The sequence below is a fragment of the Triturus cristatus genome, chromosome 7, assembly GCF_964204655.1.
Source record: "Triturus cristatus chromosome 7, aTriCri1.1, whole genome shotgun sequence".
Taxonomy (NCBI): Eukaryota; Metazoa; Chordata; class Amphibia; order Caudata; family Salamandridae; genus Triturus; species Triturus cristatus.
Genome location: NC_140590.1, coordinates 1,479,995,119 through 1,480,015,866, shown reverse-complemented (window position 1 = coordinate 1,480,015,866; position 20,748 = coordinate 1,479,995,119). Strand labels below are relative to the sequence as shown.

The following is a 20,748-nucleotide window of genomic DNA, read 5'->3' as shown; positions in this document are numbered from 1 at the left end:
GATTTTATCACTCTGGAAATAGCACCTTACTACAGGTTAGACAGTGTGAGAAGATCCTGTGGATGAGTAAAGTGGATTTTATCTTACAAATGAAAATATTTGAAAGCCTAACCCTGACTTACCCGTGCAAAACACTTTTAAGAAATCGGCATTACCTAACCAGTGACAGCTATCTCTAGTTATAGTGTTCCCTGGCTTGCAGTTTACAATGATTTGACTTTAGATGATTACATTCCAAGTTACTCATAGTGAATGACTTTAAATCACCAGTAGTTAAAGTTCTGGCACTTAAAATATCCTTGCATTGAATGTATGTATCCGTCCTTGATTCTATCTTTAATTTTGCTTTCAAAGTCCTCAGGTGTTTGGGCATTCCAGCTCGTGTCGTCACAAACTTCAGCTCCGCCCATGATACAAATGGAAACTTGAGTATTGATGAATTTTATGACAAGACTGGAAAACCCTTGAATCAAAGTGATGACAGCATTTGGTAAATATATTGAACCATCCTTTTAATGTTCATTTAACTATCAAGGAACATGTGGTAATTGAAATCCCTCACCCTATCTTATAGTCTTCCTTAGACATCATCATCCTGGCTTTGCCAATTCTATTTTGTCACAGAAGCCCAATCCAAAGCTGCAAGTACATACAGAATATTGATGAAAATGACTGCCACTCTATTTTCATGTTCTGCAATTAAAAATTACCCATACAGTTCGGTGGACTGAATACCTCATTTATCACTAATTATCACACACAAAATTGGCGCAACCTGTTTCAATTTACATGGAGAAAATAGCAGAAGGTGCAGAAATCACAACCTTACTCAAAATGTATATATAAGAAATGTTCTGTCACTGATATTCGAATGGCATTCTTGATGAATGCTCAGTCAGAGATGATTAACTCTAGATAGAAAATTCTTTGAAAAAGGGCCCTAAACGCTGTGGTTCAATGTCCAATACTATGCTGCAATTTAACTCCCTTTTGTGGGTCAAATTCCTGATTGCACAGCTCCCATTGCATATGTACTCTGGTAAAATCCTTATATCACATTTCGATTGTCTGAGAAAATATGTCCCCAACAGTACGTAGCAGTCTGATTCTATAATGAATACTTACACAAATATCCAGGAATACAGGTTACAACCAAAAATTAATTCTTCACCCACTCTCCCAAGATTAAATAAAAGGAGGGGCATGATTCAAGTAAATGTTGGGCCACTTCTGGGGCAATGGGTCCTGCTCATCAAACCCCCCTGGATTTTTTGCTTTTTTATCATCTGGCTTTGACCTTTTCTAGTGGGTAAGCATCGCAACTGGTGATTTACCCACTGTAAACATATGGTAAATAGACTGCACATGTTTACCATCCTATCCACCTGATAAGATAAGGACACTGCAACGCAGCAAGGGTAAGGGGAACTTGGCTGGTTATAAGTGAACATGTGTGAGGGCTTCACATGTGAGACTCATGTCAGGGAAAGTCAGGTAACTGCGCACAGGTAGCCTGGTACAGAGGGAACCCTGCATGATTAAATAGTGACCTGGGGTAGGCCTCATAATGTTAGTGTACACTCATAAGGAAAGCCAGTGTGTTATACTGTCTTGTTAGAAGTGATACTCCATTATACATATTTATGGAAGACTGCCTTAGAGTCCAGTTTTGCTTCCCTTTAGTCTATAGAGGCAAGTGGCACATCATAATGGAATGGAACCTGTATGCCAAACCCAAATCTGTGAGTTTCAAGATGATATGTGTACAACTTATGGTTCACCCAGGGTTGTCATATTTCTCTGGCTCAGCTCAGGATCACAGCTCAGGTGTCAAGTTAATTACATCCCAAAGGGAGAAATTTGCAGTGCTTTACTCAGGTTCTGAGGAAAAAGGGGGTGGAGATGAAGCATCTGCTTCAATAAATCAGCTGCCACACTGTACGAAGGATGGGCCAGCCCAAGCCCACTGGACATATGAGGGAGCCCAGACCTCTGGAACTAGCACAGGACGGGGCTCCCCTTTGAAGATTTGGTGGGAATGGCCTTGGCAGTGATGTCAGTAAGGGGCAGAGCTAAGCCTTCTAGAGGAGAAGTGGGTGACACCATTTTGAACTGTCACGCATGGCTGTGCAGGAGGGTTGGGACAGGGGCAGAGGCCTGGTGTGGCACCCCTGGATAGGCCAGAAGAGCCTAGCTTCTTGAACTTTCCACCCCACTTTAAAGGCCTTGCACATGGGGGAGATGTCTCTTGGTTGTGTCTTTCTGCTGGAAACTGAGACTAGAGGCATCAGTCATTGACAGTTGGAAGAGTTAGCCCCCTGATATCCATCTGGACTAAAGACTCTGACTACAGTTACCCCCAAGACCATTGGGGCTTTCCACAGGACCAGAGAAGCTGGTCCCCTTATACTCCTGAGGATTAGTCTGGTGGAACAACTGGACTTCTACACAAAGAAGGAGAGAAGCCCCAGAGGAGAAAAATAAGAAAGACTGGCACAGGGATCCAGTGGAACCAGCTCCCTGCAAAATGTTGCATCTTTGAGGCCAGGTGATATGATGCAAATGTTCATTCCAGGTGGGTGGGGTTTGCCACCAGGAGCTAAATGAGCCATAAAGCATATAAAATGATCCAACAGGTTCTGAGAAATCAGCAGGAGGAGTGTTTGACCTATGATCCCTCCCAGAACATCATGGAGTCTCTGGAAGGAGTACTGCTATTTTTAAAATGCTGGGATGGGGATGCATAGGGCCCCCTCTCAAGAATCCAGAGGGCCCCCCGACAACTACTAAGAGAAAGGTGGGAGCGCCAGTGTGCTCCCACAAAGTAACGGGAGGGGCCCTGATTTCTTCAAGCGAGAAGTGGTCCACAAGGAGGGGAAGTGTTGCCACACTTTCACAAGCTGTGGTGGACCTGTCCCTATCCCCTTGCCAACCAACGAGAAGATCTTTGCCCTCGGGCAGGGGGTGAAAGAGCTGCTGGCTCCCACAGAAGGGCGAGTGGCACAGGAGGCAGCGGGGGGTGGTCTCCCCTAACATCTAGAGCAAACGAGGGTGCCCGAGTGGGACTGGGCGACCCTGAGCTAAAAAAGAAATGGAGAAAAAAGCTAGCTGCATAGCTCAGTAAAGAAAGCTTCAAAGCCACTAATAAAATATGCCTAAGCTCTTGAGAGAGCACCCCAAATGGCCTGCAGGGCTTGTACTCAGTCCAAAGTTTGAGGATGTGGGTACCACAGAATGTCAGGGGAACCACCAGAACCCCAAATAATGTGTTGTGGAGGCTGCAGGAGTGTAGCAGTGCCCCCCAACTGCCAGTGAATCATTCACTCTTATGACACTTTATAGGATCACTCAATGATTTTGTATATTTGTATGTTTCCATGCACACTTATATAAACACATTTATTTTTTTGATTGAGCACAATAAGCAGCAGATCTGACTTTTAGGTCCTAAAGAAAGCGGCAACACCTCTGTTGGGGGTTAAGGAGCTGAAACATACCGACCCTTTTCTGACTCTAAAAGCGGGTCTAATTTCTTCCCGCAGTGCCCTGTTTTTAATCCTAGACCAGGTACTCACGAATAAAGGATTTTTGCATACTCTATAGCTAATTTTAATTTTCAAATTCACATTGCTCTTTTGCCCCCACTACACCTAGCTCATCATTTGGGTATTTAGTATACCTCTCTCTCAATAAAAAACATCCCTTCGCTCCTCCCTCTCAGTGAGGGGGTTCGATTCACAATGACAAACCCTCTCCTGTGGTAAAGAGGGGTTTGTCGATAATAGCTTAGCAATGCCACTTCTAGAAAGTGGCCCTTCTCTGTTCTAAAACTCTTTGTGTCACATCAGACCGGAGATCCTGGAACTGCGTGGTGCACACTGCCACACTGCAAGAGGAATCTGTTGTGCACAAGGAGGATTACTGCATTGGAAGGGACCATGCAACCTTCTTGAATATTGGCTGGTCTGGGCTAACTGCCTGCTTCTGTGTGGCACACTGATATATGCTCTCCAAGGGCTTGTTGGCTTTCCCCATTTTCTTGTGGAGATCTCAGGGACATCAAAGACTTCCCACGAGGGACCCATACCATCAATCTGTGACAGCTTGAGAACTGTGCCCTCTTAAGTGGCCACTTTGTGTGCTGGATTCCCACTGTTAGGGAATTGTGAGCGTGGAACTAAGTATTGTGCCTGGAGATCAGATTGCCTGGTGCTGAGCCCCAAAAGTACTGCCCGCATCTCAGGAGTATGGTCCCTGCATCGTGGGGCCTCAATACTCATAAGCGTCTTGTTGGTGGTGAGCCAATTCACCGGATACGGGACCTCGCATGGCACACTTCATCGATTGTGCTGCGTCTCTCTTGTGTGATACTCCAACTGTAAGCTCATTGTGAGCATTGTCCGATTCACAGGTTGTGAACCTCGGAGTTGGGGGCGAACCTGTGGCCGTGCCTCATTCTACCTCGTGTGGTACAGCTGCACTTGCTCCTGTGTGTATGACCGGAATTGTCTGGTGTGACTAAAATCAACGCTAACAAGACATTATGCCTCATTTCCAAGGAGGCATGGAATTTGCAAGTCTTCATTGTGTGTGATCAGAATAATCTGGTGTGACTCAAATCACTGTGCACCAGATGCTGTGCCCCATTTCCACGGAGGCATGGAATTTGCAACTCTTCACTTTGTGTGACTAGAATTGTCTGGGGCGACTCAGAGCAACACGCACCAGACGCTGTGCCTTATTTCCGGGGAGGTGCTGAGTTTGCGACTCTGCATTGTGTGTGACCGCAACTGTCTGGTGTGACTCCTACCAATGCACATTAGACAGTGTGCATCATTTCCAAGGATGCGCGGAGGAGACGATTTGTGTTCTGGTGTGCCTGGATTGCCCGGGAGCAACTTTGATCAACGTGTGTCCAACGGGCTGCCTCCTTCTCACAAAAGGCTCCCCTGCTTCATCCCCTATACATTGATTGCTCCTTTTCATGCCCTCAGTGCAGCAGACCAACTGCCCTCTCCTCACCCCACTTGATGCCTTCATGTTGCCAGGTAGTATTGCCTGGATTGGGCCTGGGTGGTGACAGTAATTGACTAGGCTAAAGAAAGCTTCTAAGTGTGATCTGAAGTGGCTCACTAGACTGTTTGACACTCCTGAGCTTCGCAGAAAAAGGGCTGGTGAGGATCCAAATATGCTTGTAGTTTGAAAAATAACATACTTTGTACATAAGTGGATTCTTCAAATACATTTGCGTTTGCAACTTCCATTCCTTTCAAACATGCACATCACGAGCAATATATGCTCTGGTGGGTAAGGTCAGATGTGTGATGAGCACGGAAGCAGCCTCATTTTTCAGTCACCGACTAGTGTACCTGGTCCTGCCCTCACTTGTCAATGCATCATATAAGACCTCATGTAGCAGGGTGTTAGAGAGTGCACGGGGGCCCTTTATACCTCTTCTAGAAGGACAATTATTTTCCTTATTTAAAAGGCACTGTGGTAAGTAAGTGATGCCTAACAAAGGTCAGATCTATTGAACTGTGCACAAAGATATAATTTATATAAAAAGTGCACATACTAAAAGTGACTGCCCTTGTACAGTAGTGTGTTTGCCTTAAAGACAAAAATGAATTATTGACCCATACTAAATAGTTGATCATTTCAATAGCTAAATGATCTGGTATTTCAATAGATTTGTGCATGGCAGATAAATATAAGAGATGGATAGTTGAGGAGGCAATGAAAGCTCAAAACTTTTTTTACTCAAGCTAGCTCTGGTGGGCCATATATAGACAACCCAGCCTCATTACTAGCACTGGAGTCAAAACTTATGAAATAGTTTCCTATGTCATGGATTGGGAGGATTTTAACTTTCTAAACCCAATTCAGAATTTGCTTCAATGTAAGCATTGAAGAAAGTCAACAGGCTGTAATAAGATAGCCTTTAGGTTAATGCATACATTCGAAACATCATATAGTTTTGTTTTTCCCCTAGCTAACAAACCCTATCCGTTTTATATTGACTTCAAGGTTAATTTTGGTGGGAAAGAAACACAAAGGGCCTCATTTATGAGAGGGTTGCAGCACGTTTGCACAACGTGATGTAGTACCTGCGTGACTTTGAGTGGATTCGAAAATCTGGAGTAAAGCAATGCAGCGCAAATCGCTGCATTCTGTTACTCTGCCCTGGGTAGGTGTTCCATGGGCATTGCATGGGTGTTCCCATGCAACTCACATGGATTTAGATGCATCCCCAGATTTACAAAAACTTGTAATCCTGGGAATGTGCCAAAAACGTACACCTTCAGGGGAGCCGTAGCAAGGAGAAATATCTCTATTTCTCCATATTTCTTTATAGAAAGAGGAATATGCTTCCCATGAGTGGTTTTGTGTAGGAAGGCGCCCCTTCTGACATACAAATAATCCTGCATGCAACATAGGCACCCTTGTAGCATGGTCCAAGGGTTCCTGCGTTGGTGTTGGCTGCAAAAGGGCACCAACGCGAGGGAAGGGGCAGTAATGCGCCATATTGACTTAAATACAACCCATTACCTGCCTTTCCCTGTCATACAGCACATGAAGGTGGCTTTCTGCGCTGCACTGCATGGCTTCCTCATAAATGAGGCCCTAAACTCCTACCAAACAAACTGTCTACTCCGTAGGCAGTAACTCAGTGCTGAAATAGATGTGCAAATTGAACGCAATAATATATTGATATGCAGATAGACATTTGACCACAAATTTTTGGAAAACAATGTAGTGAGGAGACTGGGTTGGAAAAATAATTATGTGGGGAAAGAATTTGCCAATCAATCACTCATGTTGTTTGCTGACAGTAATTGTAACCTACCTCCTTTGGATTTGTAGCCTACCTCCTTTGAATCATCACAGTTGATTGAGTTATGAGGCACGAAATTGAATCTCCATATTGCTGAACTTGCAAAATGGCATGCATGCCACAGAAAACTGATATTTCTGCCATATATAGAAACTAGGAAATCATTCTTCTGGATGTCATTCAGTAGTAAATAAAGCTGAGAATAATCTGAAACATGTATTGTAGACATTGACAGGTAATTGATTTGAGCAAAATCAGGATAGATCATGACATTATGAAAAAATGGTTAGCACAAAGTCAGTAGAAATGTGTGTTTGGGTAAGCTTTTTTTCTGGAAGACTATTAAGCAAATAACATAAGTCTGACCCAGACCAATTTCTTCGATTATGTTATAAATAAGAGGCTTCCCAACGGGGATGACAAATTTGATTTTTGGATGCGTTACATGAAGGCTCCCTGTTTCCTTGAAACCTGCTTAGGAAGTACCCTAAACTAAACTTAAACTGGGGTGGCATGGTGAGCAAAAGAATGATGGATTTAACCCAGATCTCTTGACTGGGGGTGAATGTTTTGATTTGTTCTGCATTCCGTCCATCAATAGTTCTTTTTGCATAGGAAGTACCCTAGGCATATATCTTTTTAATATTAATATTTTATAACATGGAAAACATATTTTATTTTATAAACAAGTGGTGCAAAATAAATTGCTGACATTCACTTGGTAAGCTGGGATACTCACAAAAAAAAACAACAGTCTCACTAAAACGCATTGATTTTAGCAGAGAAAATTTACTTGTCTCTATATTTAGAGGTTAAAGCAATACCCCGTCCAGCAGACACATTTCAAGGGACAGCCTCATCTCTAAAGTTACTGTAAATATATTCGGCTCTTGAGGATAGATAGACTGAACCTGGGGAAAATTAAGAAGTATGCAGAATTCACCTAGGACATGAAAATACAGGCACAGATATAAGATATCAGCACCTTAATACTTTTAGGTGTGATGAAATAAAGTACGGATATCAAGAGTAATCTGAATGTATGTATGTGGTATTTGTATTGTGCAAACTTTGTCAAAAACCCTGTACAGGGTCAGAAGAAAGCATGCAGTCAACGATTCGATTGTTTACTGCATTTTGATGTAGTTTTCTTTATAGATGTTTGTATTCAATTATCTACAAATTGGAATAGCATTGGGTGATCCCTATGCATACAAGGATGTTGTTCAAGATCCTGGGTGCCTGCTGCCTTGCTTTTTTCTTTTTTACACTTCTTAGTCTCCAGTATGACGGTGGCCTTGCAGCAGGTGTGCTAAGAGCCACCAGACATGTTGCGTTTGTCATCAAGAAAAGCGAGGCTGCTAGTCATGATGGTTTTGCAAATGATGTAGTTGGTTTTGAAAATGGGACAAGCCTGCAAGCGGAGCTTTCTGAATGGGAGTGATGTGATCACATTTTTTCCGGCTCTTAATGAGACATGCAAAGGCATGTAGGATACCCTTACTGGATATCAGCAAGGAGAGTGCGAAGTCAGAAGCATGGCGTTGCCACCATCCAGATGCTAAAGTGTGAGTGCTTGAACAGCTGTTCTGAAGTCACTTTCAAGGAAAAAACAAGACTCAGAATGACTTTGCATTTGGAGAAAGTGTGGGTTCTAATCTGTTAAGATTCATATAATTGAGCATGGTTTTTAGTTTTTTTTACTTGCTGTTCTTAGTAAATGGCAGGAATTCTGTCTTAGTTGGGCTGAGCTTCAGGAAAAAACAAGATTAAAGAATTCTCTTAACAGAGAGCCCAAAAAATGCTATTTTATCGAAACTAAAACTCATGTCCTAGTTCCTTGTTTAATAGCCTAATAACTCTCTAAATTCAATAAGACCATAGACCATGAAAAATACCATGTCCAAACCCAACTGGCAGTTATCATTGCTTGTTTCTTTTTCCTCAAGTCTAGATTCACCAGAAAGATCAGCTATATGTAGCTATTAAAGACTTTCAAAATTAGCTCTCATGTATAGCATGGGGTTTTTCCTGTGAGTTAGAAAAACCTTACATTGTAACTGCCTGCCATGTCTCTCTGAAATTGTTTTACAATACATGTCTTTGTGTTCTAATAGTTTGAAGCAATGGTACCAGTTTTTAAGCAACCAGTGGTGGCTGGTAGGGAACGGTTGCGGGGCAGGGGAGAATATGGGGGTGGGGTTTGGCAAACAAATAATGAAAAAAGAAAAGAAAACTTACCTGGTGGTCGCCGTCTCTAGCTGCCACCTCTCCCCAGCACGAACCAGGAAGCACACAGCCTCTGAGAATCCCCTGACAATTTACAGCAGCATTGTGATTGGTCTGAGCCCTGTAGTTCAGCGCTCAGAAAGGAACTGAGAGACTGGGCATGTTCTCCCCCAGGCTTTATAATACAGCCTGTGGAGAGCATGCAAAGTGCTCATGACGGTTTGGCCGGCCCAAGACGGCTGGACAAAGAGTCATGCACACTTAAGTTGCAGCCACCGTTCCTCCTCCCTCGATGTCAGGGGAGCCTGGACCCAACCTCACAACCTGGCTGCAGTGCATCTGCAATACTTAAAATAAAATTAAAATAATCTTCTGTTACATCATATTTTTCCTTTGCACTGCTTTAATGCAGCGGGACAACACTCTCCCGCATTAGTGGAGGAGCCACCCCTGGAAGCAACCAAGAAAAAAATTTAAGGTGTCTGAGGAGGCAAATTGATCTATCAGAAGTTTATATTTCTTCCAGAACACCCATGTTCATCCCTCCCTTCATGGGTGCTCTAAAGTCTCCTGTAATTGACCTTTAAATCATGCTCATAAGCTAATTCAGGAAAAGGAATAATTCTTTTTGGATAATACATGAGTTCAGATTCACCTTAGGAGCAACAGACCACATGTACAAAGCACAGTGTATGGTTGCACATTCATTTAAATGACTTTGATTCAATCGGGCAAACTGAAAAAAACACATAGCCACAGAGGGTGAAGTCAGGGCCATTTCTCAAATTAAAGGTTTGGCATATAAAAATAAGTAGTCAAAAGAATTTCCCCAAGATTTGGTAGTACCTATCTGCTAAAAGCCAAGTTTAACCTCTTCAGTGCCCATGACGAGCTGGACTCGTCATGGGCCGCGGTTGCGCTGTGCCCATGACGAGTCCAGCTCGTCATGAACCCCGCCCGCTAATGTAACGGCCGGCACAGGGCGGGGAAAGGGCGTGGCACTGAAGGGGTTAAGTAAAGTTTATGGTTGCTTCTCTCGCTGCTTATGTCTGAGAAAGGTCTGAGATGGGAGACAGTCCTAATAAACCATGTTTAAAATGTTGCCAAATATTCGAACATTCCTCAGCCTCTTAACAGGGCACAACATTTTATGAGAAATATTGCTATGACAGTGGGGGTGTGAGAGATTTAACTAAGCATATTAGCAGGGCTGTGACCTGGTGGGACTTGAGGTACTAGATGGGGAGAGCTAGAAAGCCTCTGCTGAATATGAAGGTGTCCAGGAATAACCTTAAGATCCCAGGATATAGTGTAAAATGTATGTCACGTTGATCTGCTGAGTTGATATTGTGTGGTCGACATAAGCAGCAAAGCTGATCCTCCTTATGATCTAAACAGCAAGTTATACTTTGGCTAATTCCAGTCTGCTTTCCTGAACTGCCTGTTAAATTTTCTTTCATATCATAAGGAACTTTCACGTGTGGAATGAAGGCTGGTTTACCCGGAAAGATCTGGGAGCTTTCTATGATGGTTGGCAGGTTCTGGACGCAACACCGCAGGAGCAAAGTACAGGTAAAACTCTTTATTTCTGACTTGAGGCCAATCAAAATATCTGCCTGTAAGAAGCTGGCTCTGTATATACGATACAACAAGTAAGGTATAGTGTGCACACAGTCCAGGGAGTCCCCAGAGGTATAGCAGGGGCTAAATTAGGTAAGTACTAACAGCTCTGTTTGTAGTAGTGTGGGATAGCACTTAGGCTTATCCAGAGGGTGTGTTAAGCATTTATATTATTCACTCAATCAAGACTGATGCACACACACACACACAGATTAAATCCAGAACGATTGGGTAAGTATAAAAAAGGTATACTTGTGATTTATTTCTAGAACCAAGCAGGACTTGGTACAGGTAGGTAAAATATACCTTTAATTGTAGGCCTTTACACAAAAATGCAAATGAGAATGGAATTTCAATTGTTACAGGTTTGTTTCACTTTAAAATGCAGTTTTTTTACACAGTAATTACTTTCAGATTACTTTTTAGTTACTTTTGGATTACTTCGAATACTGGGGTGCTATGCCTAGAAACCACACCTTAGAATCTCACAATACAAGGTAAAAAATACTTTTAATACTTTGCAGTTTAGTTTTCTCCAAATAAACATCAGTTCAACACTTAGAATGTTTTAGGCCCAATATCTCTTAACATGGGTTCCTATGGGACAAAAATCTCTTAACATGGGTTGCTATGGGAGAACAAGTGTTAGCAGCTTCTCAGGTAAGTACATGACTTACGAGTGGGAGTTTTAGGGAATAGGACCAAGGTTCCCCATGGTCTAGATGGCCACTTGAGTTGCACCACCCGCAGTGCTTGGGCGGCCGGGTACAGAGTGCAGGTGCCCAATGTTAACCAATAGGGCCAAGGGGGCGTTCGGTTAGGGACAGGCAGGCCACTTGGGTGCAGGAGCAAAGCTCCTGGGGCTAAGGTCAGCACTGGAGGAGCCAGCAATCAGCAGAGGAGCTGCACCACCAGTGGCACTGGGGCAGCCGGGTGGAGGGTGCCAAGAAGATGTCGGGGACCCTGTACTTCTCAATGAAGACCTTTGGTTCGGAAAAGGGGCTGCTGGCTTTGGCAGGTAGACTGCCTGAATGTGAACATCAGCTGGAGAGGTGTGCTGGGATCTTGCGGGATGCCTGGGCACTGTCAGGGGTGTCACCCAAGGCTGTGAGGTGCCTTTGGCGTTGGATCCTTGTCACGGGTTCTGCTCAGGTACATGATGTTGTTTAATGAAAATGGCATTATGTACAATTCCTTGATTCAAGCAATAATTCATGAGTATTATTACTCACTTGGGGTTACGTTCATTGTTGTCAAACAGTATTTGGTTTACAATTGCCAATCCTTGTTGCTCATGTGTTATTCAGTATTTGACTTTGCAATTGCCAATGCTTGTTGTTGTTGGAACTCCTGCCAACTGTTTAAACTGTCCCAGTTAGAAACATGCAACTCCTTATTAGTCTAATGATCAATGCTCCACCATGTAAAGTATTACAAACATGTGCTATCTAATTTGGTTTTATAATTGCTCCTTCTCAATGTGTGGCTCAACTGACAGGAAGGCACATGTACATCTGAGTCTATTCAAAGCAGCACTGTGCTTCTAGTTACTGCTTGGCTTCGTTGTTCCTGACTTCTGCTCATCTGACTCCAGCTAAGCTGTCCTTCCTTCTGGATCCCCTGGGCCCCTGCAGATCATCCTCTACTGCTCTCTTCAGCATTTCTGGAATTCCCTGTAGCTCCTGTAAAATAAGAGCATGACGTGAAGGTGAACTCTGGTTTTTCTGAAATCTGCAAAAGACCGGGTAAATAGCAATTTTAGGCTACCGTACCACCTTCAGGAAAGACATTTGGGGCATATTCTCAAGAACGTGTGATAACTACCGCAAGATTAGCTTAAAGCAACTCTTCACATCGCAGTCTATCGTGGGAAAATAACGCTGTGTTAACGTGGTATTCCCAACACTGCATACCATGCGACAGTCTCACAATAACACTCCAAATGAACATGTTAAAATCAATGCAACGCCGCAAAAACGTGAAACACAAACGTGAAAATAGTAGCAATTATGCCAATTGCGATACAAAAATCAGCGGAAACCAGCCACAGGCCGGCAATTCCCACGCGTCATGCGGTAAAATGCACTATAAAAGTAGAAAAAAACATACAAACAAAAGCCAAACAACAGCGAAGCACAATGGAGGTAGCAGGAGCAAGTACAGAGGACAACCAGAACCCCACAAGCCCCCCGGAGGACCAGCCTGGGACCTTGGGGTCAGGGAAGGGCAAGGGCAAGAAAAGTAGGAAGAAGCGGCTCAGTCCGCAGGAAAACAGGATCCTGATAACAGAGGTGGTGGAACACCATCAACTACTGTTCATCACCTCCACTGTGTTACTGGCAACTAAAAATAGAATATGGCAGACCATCGTGGACAAGGTGAATGCAGTCAGAGTGCTGAAGAGGTCAAGAGGCGCTAGAATGATGTGAAGCGCAAAACCAAGCAGAAACTCGCAAACAACCGGAAGGCAGCAATGCAGACTGGAGGTTAGAGTCCAGCGCCACAGAAGGAGCTGGACAAGATGGAGGAAATGGTGTCCACAGTCATCAGTGGGGAGACGGCGGCAGGAGTTGGGGGCCCAGACACTGCTCAACATGACCGGACACAACAGCAACAGGGCGAGTAACGACCAGGGACTGGGGGGAGATGGGCACAATGGCACACATGCACAATTAAGCATAGCACATCTGCGGACAAACCTTGCCCCAGACCCCCAACTCCCACCAAGAGACCAATGCCCAAGTTTGCAACATCTCAGCACTGTATAAGCACAGAAGCCAGAAGCACACTGCATGTAAGGGATAAGGGGCAGCTAAATCAGAGCTGCAGGAGCGACTCCCCCAAAATGCGGCACACACACATTACATGCAGAGCACATCAACATTGACAACGATGTGGTACAAACTGTAACACGTCCACAACAGAAAAGAGGACACAACTGGTGCCGCATGTGCGTAGAAACTGGCCAATCACATTTGGCATTGCAGGGAAATGTGAGTTGACAATGTACAAGTACAAACACACATCCATGATGTTGTCGAAATGTCCTCTGTCCCGCATCAAATAGGCAGCTCCCCCCTAACAGTCACAATGTACACTGTCATGCAGTCTGAATTTAAACATGTACAATGCATCAACATACATGTGAACACAATGTTAAACTGCATCTCCCCTTCACATTGCAGGGGGAAATCCAACACACAGGCCGAACCTCTCTTCTCTGATGATGAAGAGGACCACCACACCTTCGACTCCGACGCCCTCCAACAGCTTGTGTAGAGCCTCCACAGCCCACTTCTAGGAGCAGGGCAGCCCAGCTGCTATGAGGAGAACCCACCCCCTGCACAGAACACACAGCAGGCAGCACCCACCACCACGGCTGCCTCCCGGGACCCCCACGACAAACACATGGCCTTCCAACACCATGTGTAGGGGAGCCAGGAGAAGCTGGCTGAACAGGTGCAGGTGGGGTTCGACAGCATGGCAGCCAAACTAGACGACGCCATACGTGGGTGTCTATGTCCCATCAGGGACCACTCACAGTCCCTAACAGACACCCACAGTCCGCTCCATGCTCTCCAACGAACCATGGCCGACATCTGTAGTCAGAGTGCCTCCAGCGATCTCACACGGGAGTTGGGACACATGTGGGGGATCATGGAGAACATGGAGCAGACGCAGGCAAAAAGAGCGGCTGCCATGGCTGCACACCAGTGAGAGGTAGCTGGGTAGCTGAATGCCCTAAAGACCCTCCTCATGGCATTCCTGCCACAAGGCCTGGCGCTGATGCATGCTGTTGCTACCACCCCATCCACATCTCCGGCCCCTGATGTGTCAGTGCCACACAGTGCGGCAGACATGCCACCTCCGGCCCCTGAGGTGTCACTGCCACACAGTGCTGGAGACAGAACACCACCACCCACATGTGAGGCACATGCAACAGCAGAGGACGAAGATGCGGATGAATCTGCCTTCATGGTCAGAAGGACGCAGTAGCATTCATCTCCGCCATGTGGCCTGTTTCTGCTTGGTTCTGCCCTCTGTATCCTCACCTTCCACTGTCCCCCGATGCACTCTGCGACACTCACCTTGGACCTCAACTCGGACTGCCATATTCTGTTTGCTCACCAATGACATGGCTATCAGACTGCGGACTGAACTCCTCCTCTTCTGATGTACTTGTCATTCCTTGAAGGACTCTAGCTGGCCCTCCACGGGCCAACAATGTGAAGTGGGGTTTGCATGGCCCTGTACTGCTCCAGCTGCAACACTCCACTGAATGTGCAATAAACATTCATATTCACACAGATGTGTCATGTCTATTATCTTTCAAGTGTGGAAGTATAGATGAATGTAGGGTCAGTGATTCCCCCTTACATCCATGTTGCTCATGTTGTGGGACTTGGGTCAAAGGGTGACACATTGCCGATTGCGATCCGGGTGGGGCCAACACTACTACGGAGACACATGCATTAGTTACTTCCTTGTCCAGCCTGGGACAGAACCACGCCCAGAGCCTCGGGGTCATTGTTCACACCCGTAAGCTGGACTGGCATACGCCAGGACAGCCCACTCAGCTTACGCTCATGGGGGGGTGACAACGCTACATGTCCCAGGTCCTCCTTGTAGGCATCTGCTGCTCACAGGTCTAGTTGCCAGCATGCCACAGCCACTCCCTCATGGCTGGTTTACACCCACACCACACCCATCCAGCACAGGCATCACAGGACATGTGACCCTGCCAATAAAAAGGGCCTGGCGCACGTGCTGGATGCCATTTCCACTCTCTATTTGGGTGTCTCTGTGTGGTTATCATTGATGCATGAGGGCCTAGGGCCCTGCCACCTCACATTGCCCAGTGCCGGGGGTGACATGATGGCGTGCGCACCACTGGACTCTATCATCAAGGGTCCATGGCTAGCGGTGCACAGACTTGGTGGCACTGGATACACTGCAGCAGGCACAGACACACCGTCACGGAACGGTGTCTTTCGGTGCACTGAGGTAGGGGCACCTAAAGTGCTGAGCGGGTGTGCAGCCTGCGATGATGCGCCGTCCTGGCGGTCCAGACTGGTAAGGATTAGTGTGAGCCCTGCTAGACTGAAGTGTAGGCCTGAGTCAGTGGGCAGTGCAGGCCTCCCGCCACGTGGCGTTGCCTCGCGGTTCACAGAGTTAGTGGCACCTCAAGAGCTGAGCGGATGTGCAGCCTGCGATGATGCTGTGTGCACTGATATGGTCTCTGCCACTGCGAAATCAAGACCCAGAATCAAGTGTGTGACCTGGTGGCCCGCGGTGCGGGGCTGCATGATGTGGAGGGTGCCATGGTCATGGGCCCCTGGCTTGGAGATCCCACCAGCACGTGGTGGGCCCTCTTGGAGACATGCCGGTGGTGGAAGGTGAGCAGGGAGGCCTGGAAGCGCAGGAGTGGGCAATCACTGCTGGGCGGCGGGAGGGGCTGGGGTGCAGCAGCCTTTGTGCGCAGGGGCGGGCAAGCGATAATGGCGTGTGCAACTGTATGGACTCTGCCATTCCTGTCTCTGGAAACTGTTTCAGGTAAGGGACCTGGGGGACTGCAGTGTATACCGGCACGTGGTTGGAGACACACCGGTGGCAGCAGGTGAGCAGTGAGGCCTGGGTCCGCAGTGTCGGCACTCTCTCTCCCTCTCTTTCTCTCTCACTCACTCTCTCTCTCTCTCCCATTCTCTCTCCCTGTCTCTTTCTCTCTAACTCTCTCTCTTTATCTCTCATTCTCTCTTTCTCTCTCCCTCTCTCCCTCTCTCTTTCTTTCTTTCTCTCTCACTCTCTGCCTCTCTTTCTCTCTCTCTCTCTCCCTCTCTTTCTCTCCTTATCTCTATCTTGCTCTCTCTCTCTGAACTTCGATGAGTGCATGACACACCTTCTTATCTAGATTTCTGTCTTGCAGGCTGTGACTTACAGAATGTCCTGAGAAGACCCGCCATGACTCTTCAGAATTGTTGTTTTGGGTTTATTCTGTAATAAATGTATTTTTTGGATATTATGAGATGAAGGTATGATTTCCCTTTTTCTGACCACACGCGTATGTTAGGTGTTGTGATTGTGCGACTTCAGGTGAATTGTTTGGTTCATGATTTTGTAAAGTTGATGTGCAATATCTTAGTCCAAAGGGGGGGGTGCCCGGGGTAGGGCTGGTGGGTGGTGGGGTCCTGGGGGGGTGGCAGTGGGTGTTGTTGCCCTATTGGGCCTCCGGGTTGCATGATCAGTTGCTCCATGGCATCTGTTGTTCTTCATGTGTGGCTATTGGCTGTACTTCCTTGTCTGGTGCTGGTTGTCGTCTGACTTTACACCAGGTAAGAGCAGGTGTTAAAATCCTGCTGCTAACGCGTCTTACCGCATGTTTTGTGATCTTATCACCAATCTGGCTGGTCGTTGAGAATGTTGTGGAGTGGTGTTGTAGCGGCTTATTGCACGGGAATGCGTACTCTGCATATCATTAGCGTTAGTTGCCGGGGTCATCTGTGGCGATGTTTTTTGCGACTGCTATCGCAAGTAAACTGGTGATATGGGCTGTTAGCACCAGCTTGTGAATGGGGCGATAAATGTATTGCGACTTTGGCTGAGATAAAGGGCCGATAACTCGGAGATAGATCCTTGAGAATATGTCCCTTTGAAGTTCAGGCATATTAATGCATATTGTGACGAACTACAGAATATTTAAATTGACTCTATGCAGTGCATCATTATTCAGTAGAGGAAGATGTATTTCTCTTTAAAAAAGCTAGAGACTCGCACTTCCAAGAACTGATGCCAGTAAGCAGCTGTTATAAGCAGGGTAACAGTTATTATCTCAAAGTGATAATTAATTTTATTCTTTGGAACAGAAAGCATTCCAAAGAGTGGCATCTCAATATAAGAGTCAACTGAAGGTTTTAGTATATGTAATGCTGTTATATATACTGATTGTTCATAATTAATTCTTGACATCAGGGTATGTTAATTAGATATTCTCTTATTGCAGACACTCATGCTGCTTCATGTGAATTGTCTAATGCTGTCCAGAAATCCCAGTGATACCTCTTGTTTGAAAACCAGAGTCCAGAACATCAGACGGTGCTATATCCTGTCCTGAGCCCAGAGTCCAATATTCCAGACTTCACATCAATGGAAGGCAGAATTTCTGTCTCTCTCTCTCTCTCCCAACCCCCGTTCCCCTTGGGAACTTGCGAGGTAGCAGTGTTTCAACTCATTGCTGCCACTTCAGGTCTGTAGTGATCGCCCATCAGGTAACAGACAAACAGGCTACTTACCGCCGCGTCTATCTCCCAGCTCCCGGGCTCAGGCTGAGAAAAAGCCAGGTGAACTACATTACCCAGCAGGTAGTGGGGAGCAACAACAGGAAGGCAAAAAACTGTTCCGTATGTAAGCACCTCCTCCTTAGGAGGAAGGTGCTTGACAATCTTCTATGTTCGAGAATCAGGATGGCGGATGATGCTCCCTGCCGGATTACCAGCTAGAAGAATTTACAGCGTTGTTCCAGTCGCATTTAAGGACTCCCGCAACTCGGAGGAAGTTTGTTGGAGGTTCAGGTATTCCGAAGGAAGGTCGGTGCGCGTCCTTAAACTCTGCCCTCTTTTCCGTTTCCGCTTGTTCGAACCGGGTTAGTCACGAAGGAAACATCAGAGCGTTTCCTTCTTTGCCGCGACTTGGGTTACACTTTAGTATCTCTGCAAGAGCAAAAGAAGCGCAGGAGCGTTTCCCTTTCGCTCGAGACTGTTGGCCAATTACATTTGTTTGTCGAGACATTTGGGGTTACGAGCTACTTTATCCTGCAGGTGCTGATAATACCTTTGCTGGTGAAGTAGTTTGTTTTCATTCCCGCCTGGGTTGCTTGCTTATGCCAATACCTTGAAGAGCAGGCGTAAGCACTAGGGGAAGATGTTGTTTCTGAATTGTACATTTTTCGGATTCCTTCTCCAGCGCTAAGAATACATTGAGAGGTATTTTGAATGTACTAGTTTTGTTTGCCAAAAGACTTCTACCTGGGCATTGTGAACTACTGAACTATTTCCTTATTACTGTGGAGCAACAGTGACATATGGATTTTCTTTTTGTATAAGTTGATGCCGCTTACCTGTCCCTGGATGCATTCTGGTAGCGAGCATTGTCAGCCTTAATGAAGCAAACATAATAATTCTAACGTGAGCTGCAGTACTTCTGGTGAGTGGGTTCCGAGAACAACGTTGGGGGTTATCGGAATACCATAGGGAGCGTCTCATATATGTTGTGTTTTCTCTTGTTCTGCAGAGTCCTATTCCTGAAGAGCACCATACAGTCCCCTAGACCAGACCAAGAAGGGACAAGAGTCGCAGCCAGTTTAATATTTTGTCCCCTTCCCTTTTTCCCCCGGGCACGACCTCACGCAGTAGGGTTCTCTTTCCTCTGTTGGTTGCGTTCAAGGGAATTAAGGAGCATATCGCCTTCCATCGTGTCTGCTGGACATCAGGGAAGGTTAGTGGTGTGGTTTATTACTTGTGCTACTGACAGTCTGACAGGTCTCAGCGGGTTCTGTGGAATAAAGTCTCCCCATTGGAACATCCTGGAGTTCAGGTGAGTGGCAGGCAACAATCATTCGGACCGCTTTAGATCATGGTCGGGCTCTTCAGACTGGTTCGGTTGCAGTCGGGATCTTCTTATGGCCTTCGGTCGCAGTCAGTGGACGGGGATCCTTAAGGTTGAGGCTGGAGGCACCATCTCAGAGCTTGTGAGAGGTCGGGTTCACCAGGTCCCAGATCAGGGTCGCTGGGGAGACCTCCTTGTGTTGTTGGGACACTCAGACTCGGGCTGTGGTGGCCAGGTGCAGAGTAGTGTTGAATCGCGGAGTTGCTGGAATATGCATTCTGGTCTTTGAGACTTTGTTGAGCAAATCCGGTGCTCACTGGAGACAGAGTCTGTAAGGTGAGTGTAGGGAAGATCCTCCGGGCTCTGGGGGGCTGCTGGACACTCTGGTTTATTTTCTGTAAGCAGTTCGGAGTCAGGAAAGGCCTTTAGGGCTGTGACCAAAGTAGTAGGTGTCCTCTTCTTCCTGGGTCCGCATGGGTCTTTGGTCCTTCTTCTTTCTTCCTCAAATCTGAGGAGGCAAGGTTCAGGGTTGCCCCAAATATTTAATTTAGGGGCGTTAAAGGGGTGTGCAGGTCGGGGTCAATGGGTCCCTTCCCTAGGGTGGGTATACCTCCTATTATGCTACCCTCCAGTGGGAGGAGGCATGAGCCTCTCCATAATTGGCTGAGTCCCCCCATCTTCAAGATGGAGGAGACTGAGATGCTTCATCTTGCCTCTCCCACCTGAGGGGTAGGGTTGGCAAAGGTGGCTACACCTCTCTTCCTAGTTTGGTTTTCCTGCTGATTCTCCCACCCACAGTCCGGGCCAGAATCGGTGGGAGTCAGTTGCTGGGGGCAGCAAAAGGCAGGGACAGCTTCCAAAGGGGGCAGGCCTTTGAAGCTTCCCTTTTCGTGGACCCATCTTGGGGGAGGAGGCATGATACCTTAGCCCAGGATAGGCTTTGTTTCTGGACCAAGATAGATGAGGCTCTCTACCCAGGGGTCCATAAACCTCTCTGGTGGTGGCAAATGGCAGGCAGCCATTCAGGAACCATACCAGGGCTGGTCGACTTTCATGAGGCATCTCTAAGATGCCCTCTGAGTGCATTTTACATTAAATCCAACACTGGCATCAGTGTGGGTTTAATGTGCTGAGACGTTTGCTGCCAAACTTCCCAGTTTTTAGTAAAGCCATTATGGAGCTGTGTGATTTGTAATGACTAACTCCCAGACCATATACTCTTTATGGCTTTACTACACTTACAATGTCGAAGAATGGGCTTCGGCACTGTAGGTGTACAGGGCTCATGAAACTGTACCTTCATCTTAGAGCTAGTACACCCTGCTAGAGGGGTGACTTCCCTAGGCCTCAGGAAGTGGGTTGCAGGAATGGGACACAGGGATGTGTGCCTTGTCGACTCTTCACTTTTCTCTGCACTAAAACTCGCAGCCTGCAATGGCAGTGTGTGGGTGTTAAGGATCAGGGCT

General features: G+C 46.3%; 1 protein-coding gene across 1 annotated transcript in view; it reads left to right on the top strand.

Annotated features, from left to right (window-relative positions):
- The window catches only part of LOC146812216 (protein-glutamine gamma-glutamyltransferase E-like), a 348,360-nt gene that overhangs the window by 180,247 nt on the left and 147,365 nt on the right, over positions 1-20,748 (top strand). Inside the window, exons 7-8 of the mRNA XM_085619245.1 lie at positions 355-490; positions 10,533-10,636. Coding sequence (XP_085475371.1) covers positions 355-490; positions 10,533-10,636 — 240 coding nt within the window. The remainder of the gene's footprint in view (positions 1-354; positions 491-10,532; positions 10,637-20,748) is intronic.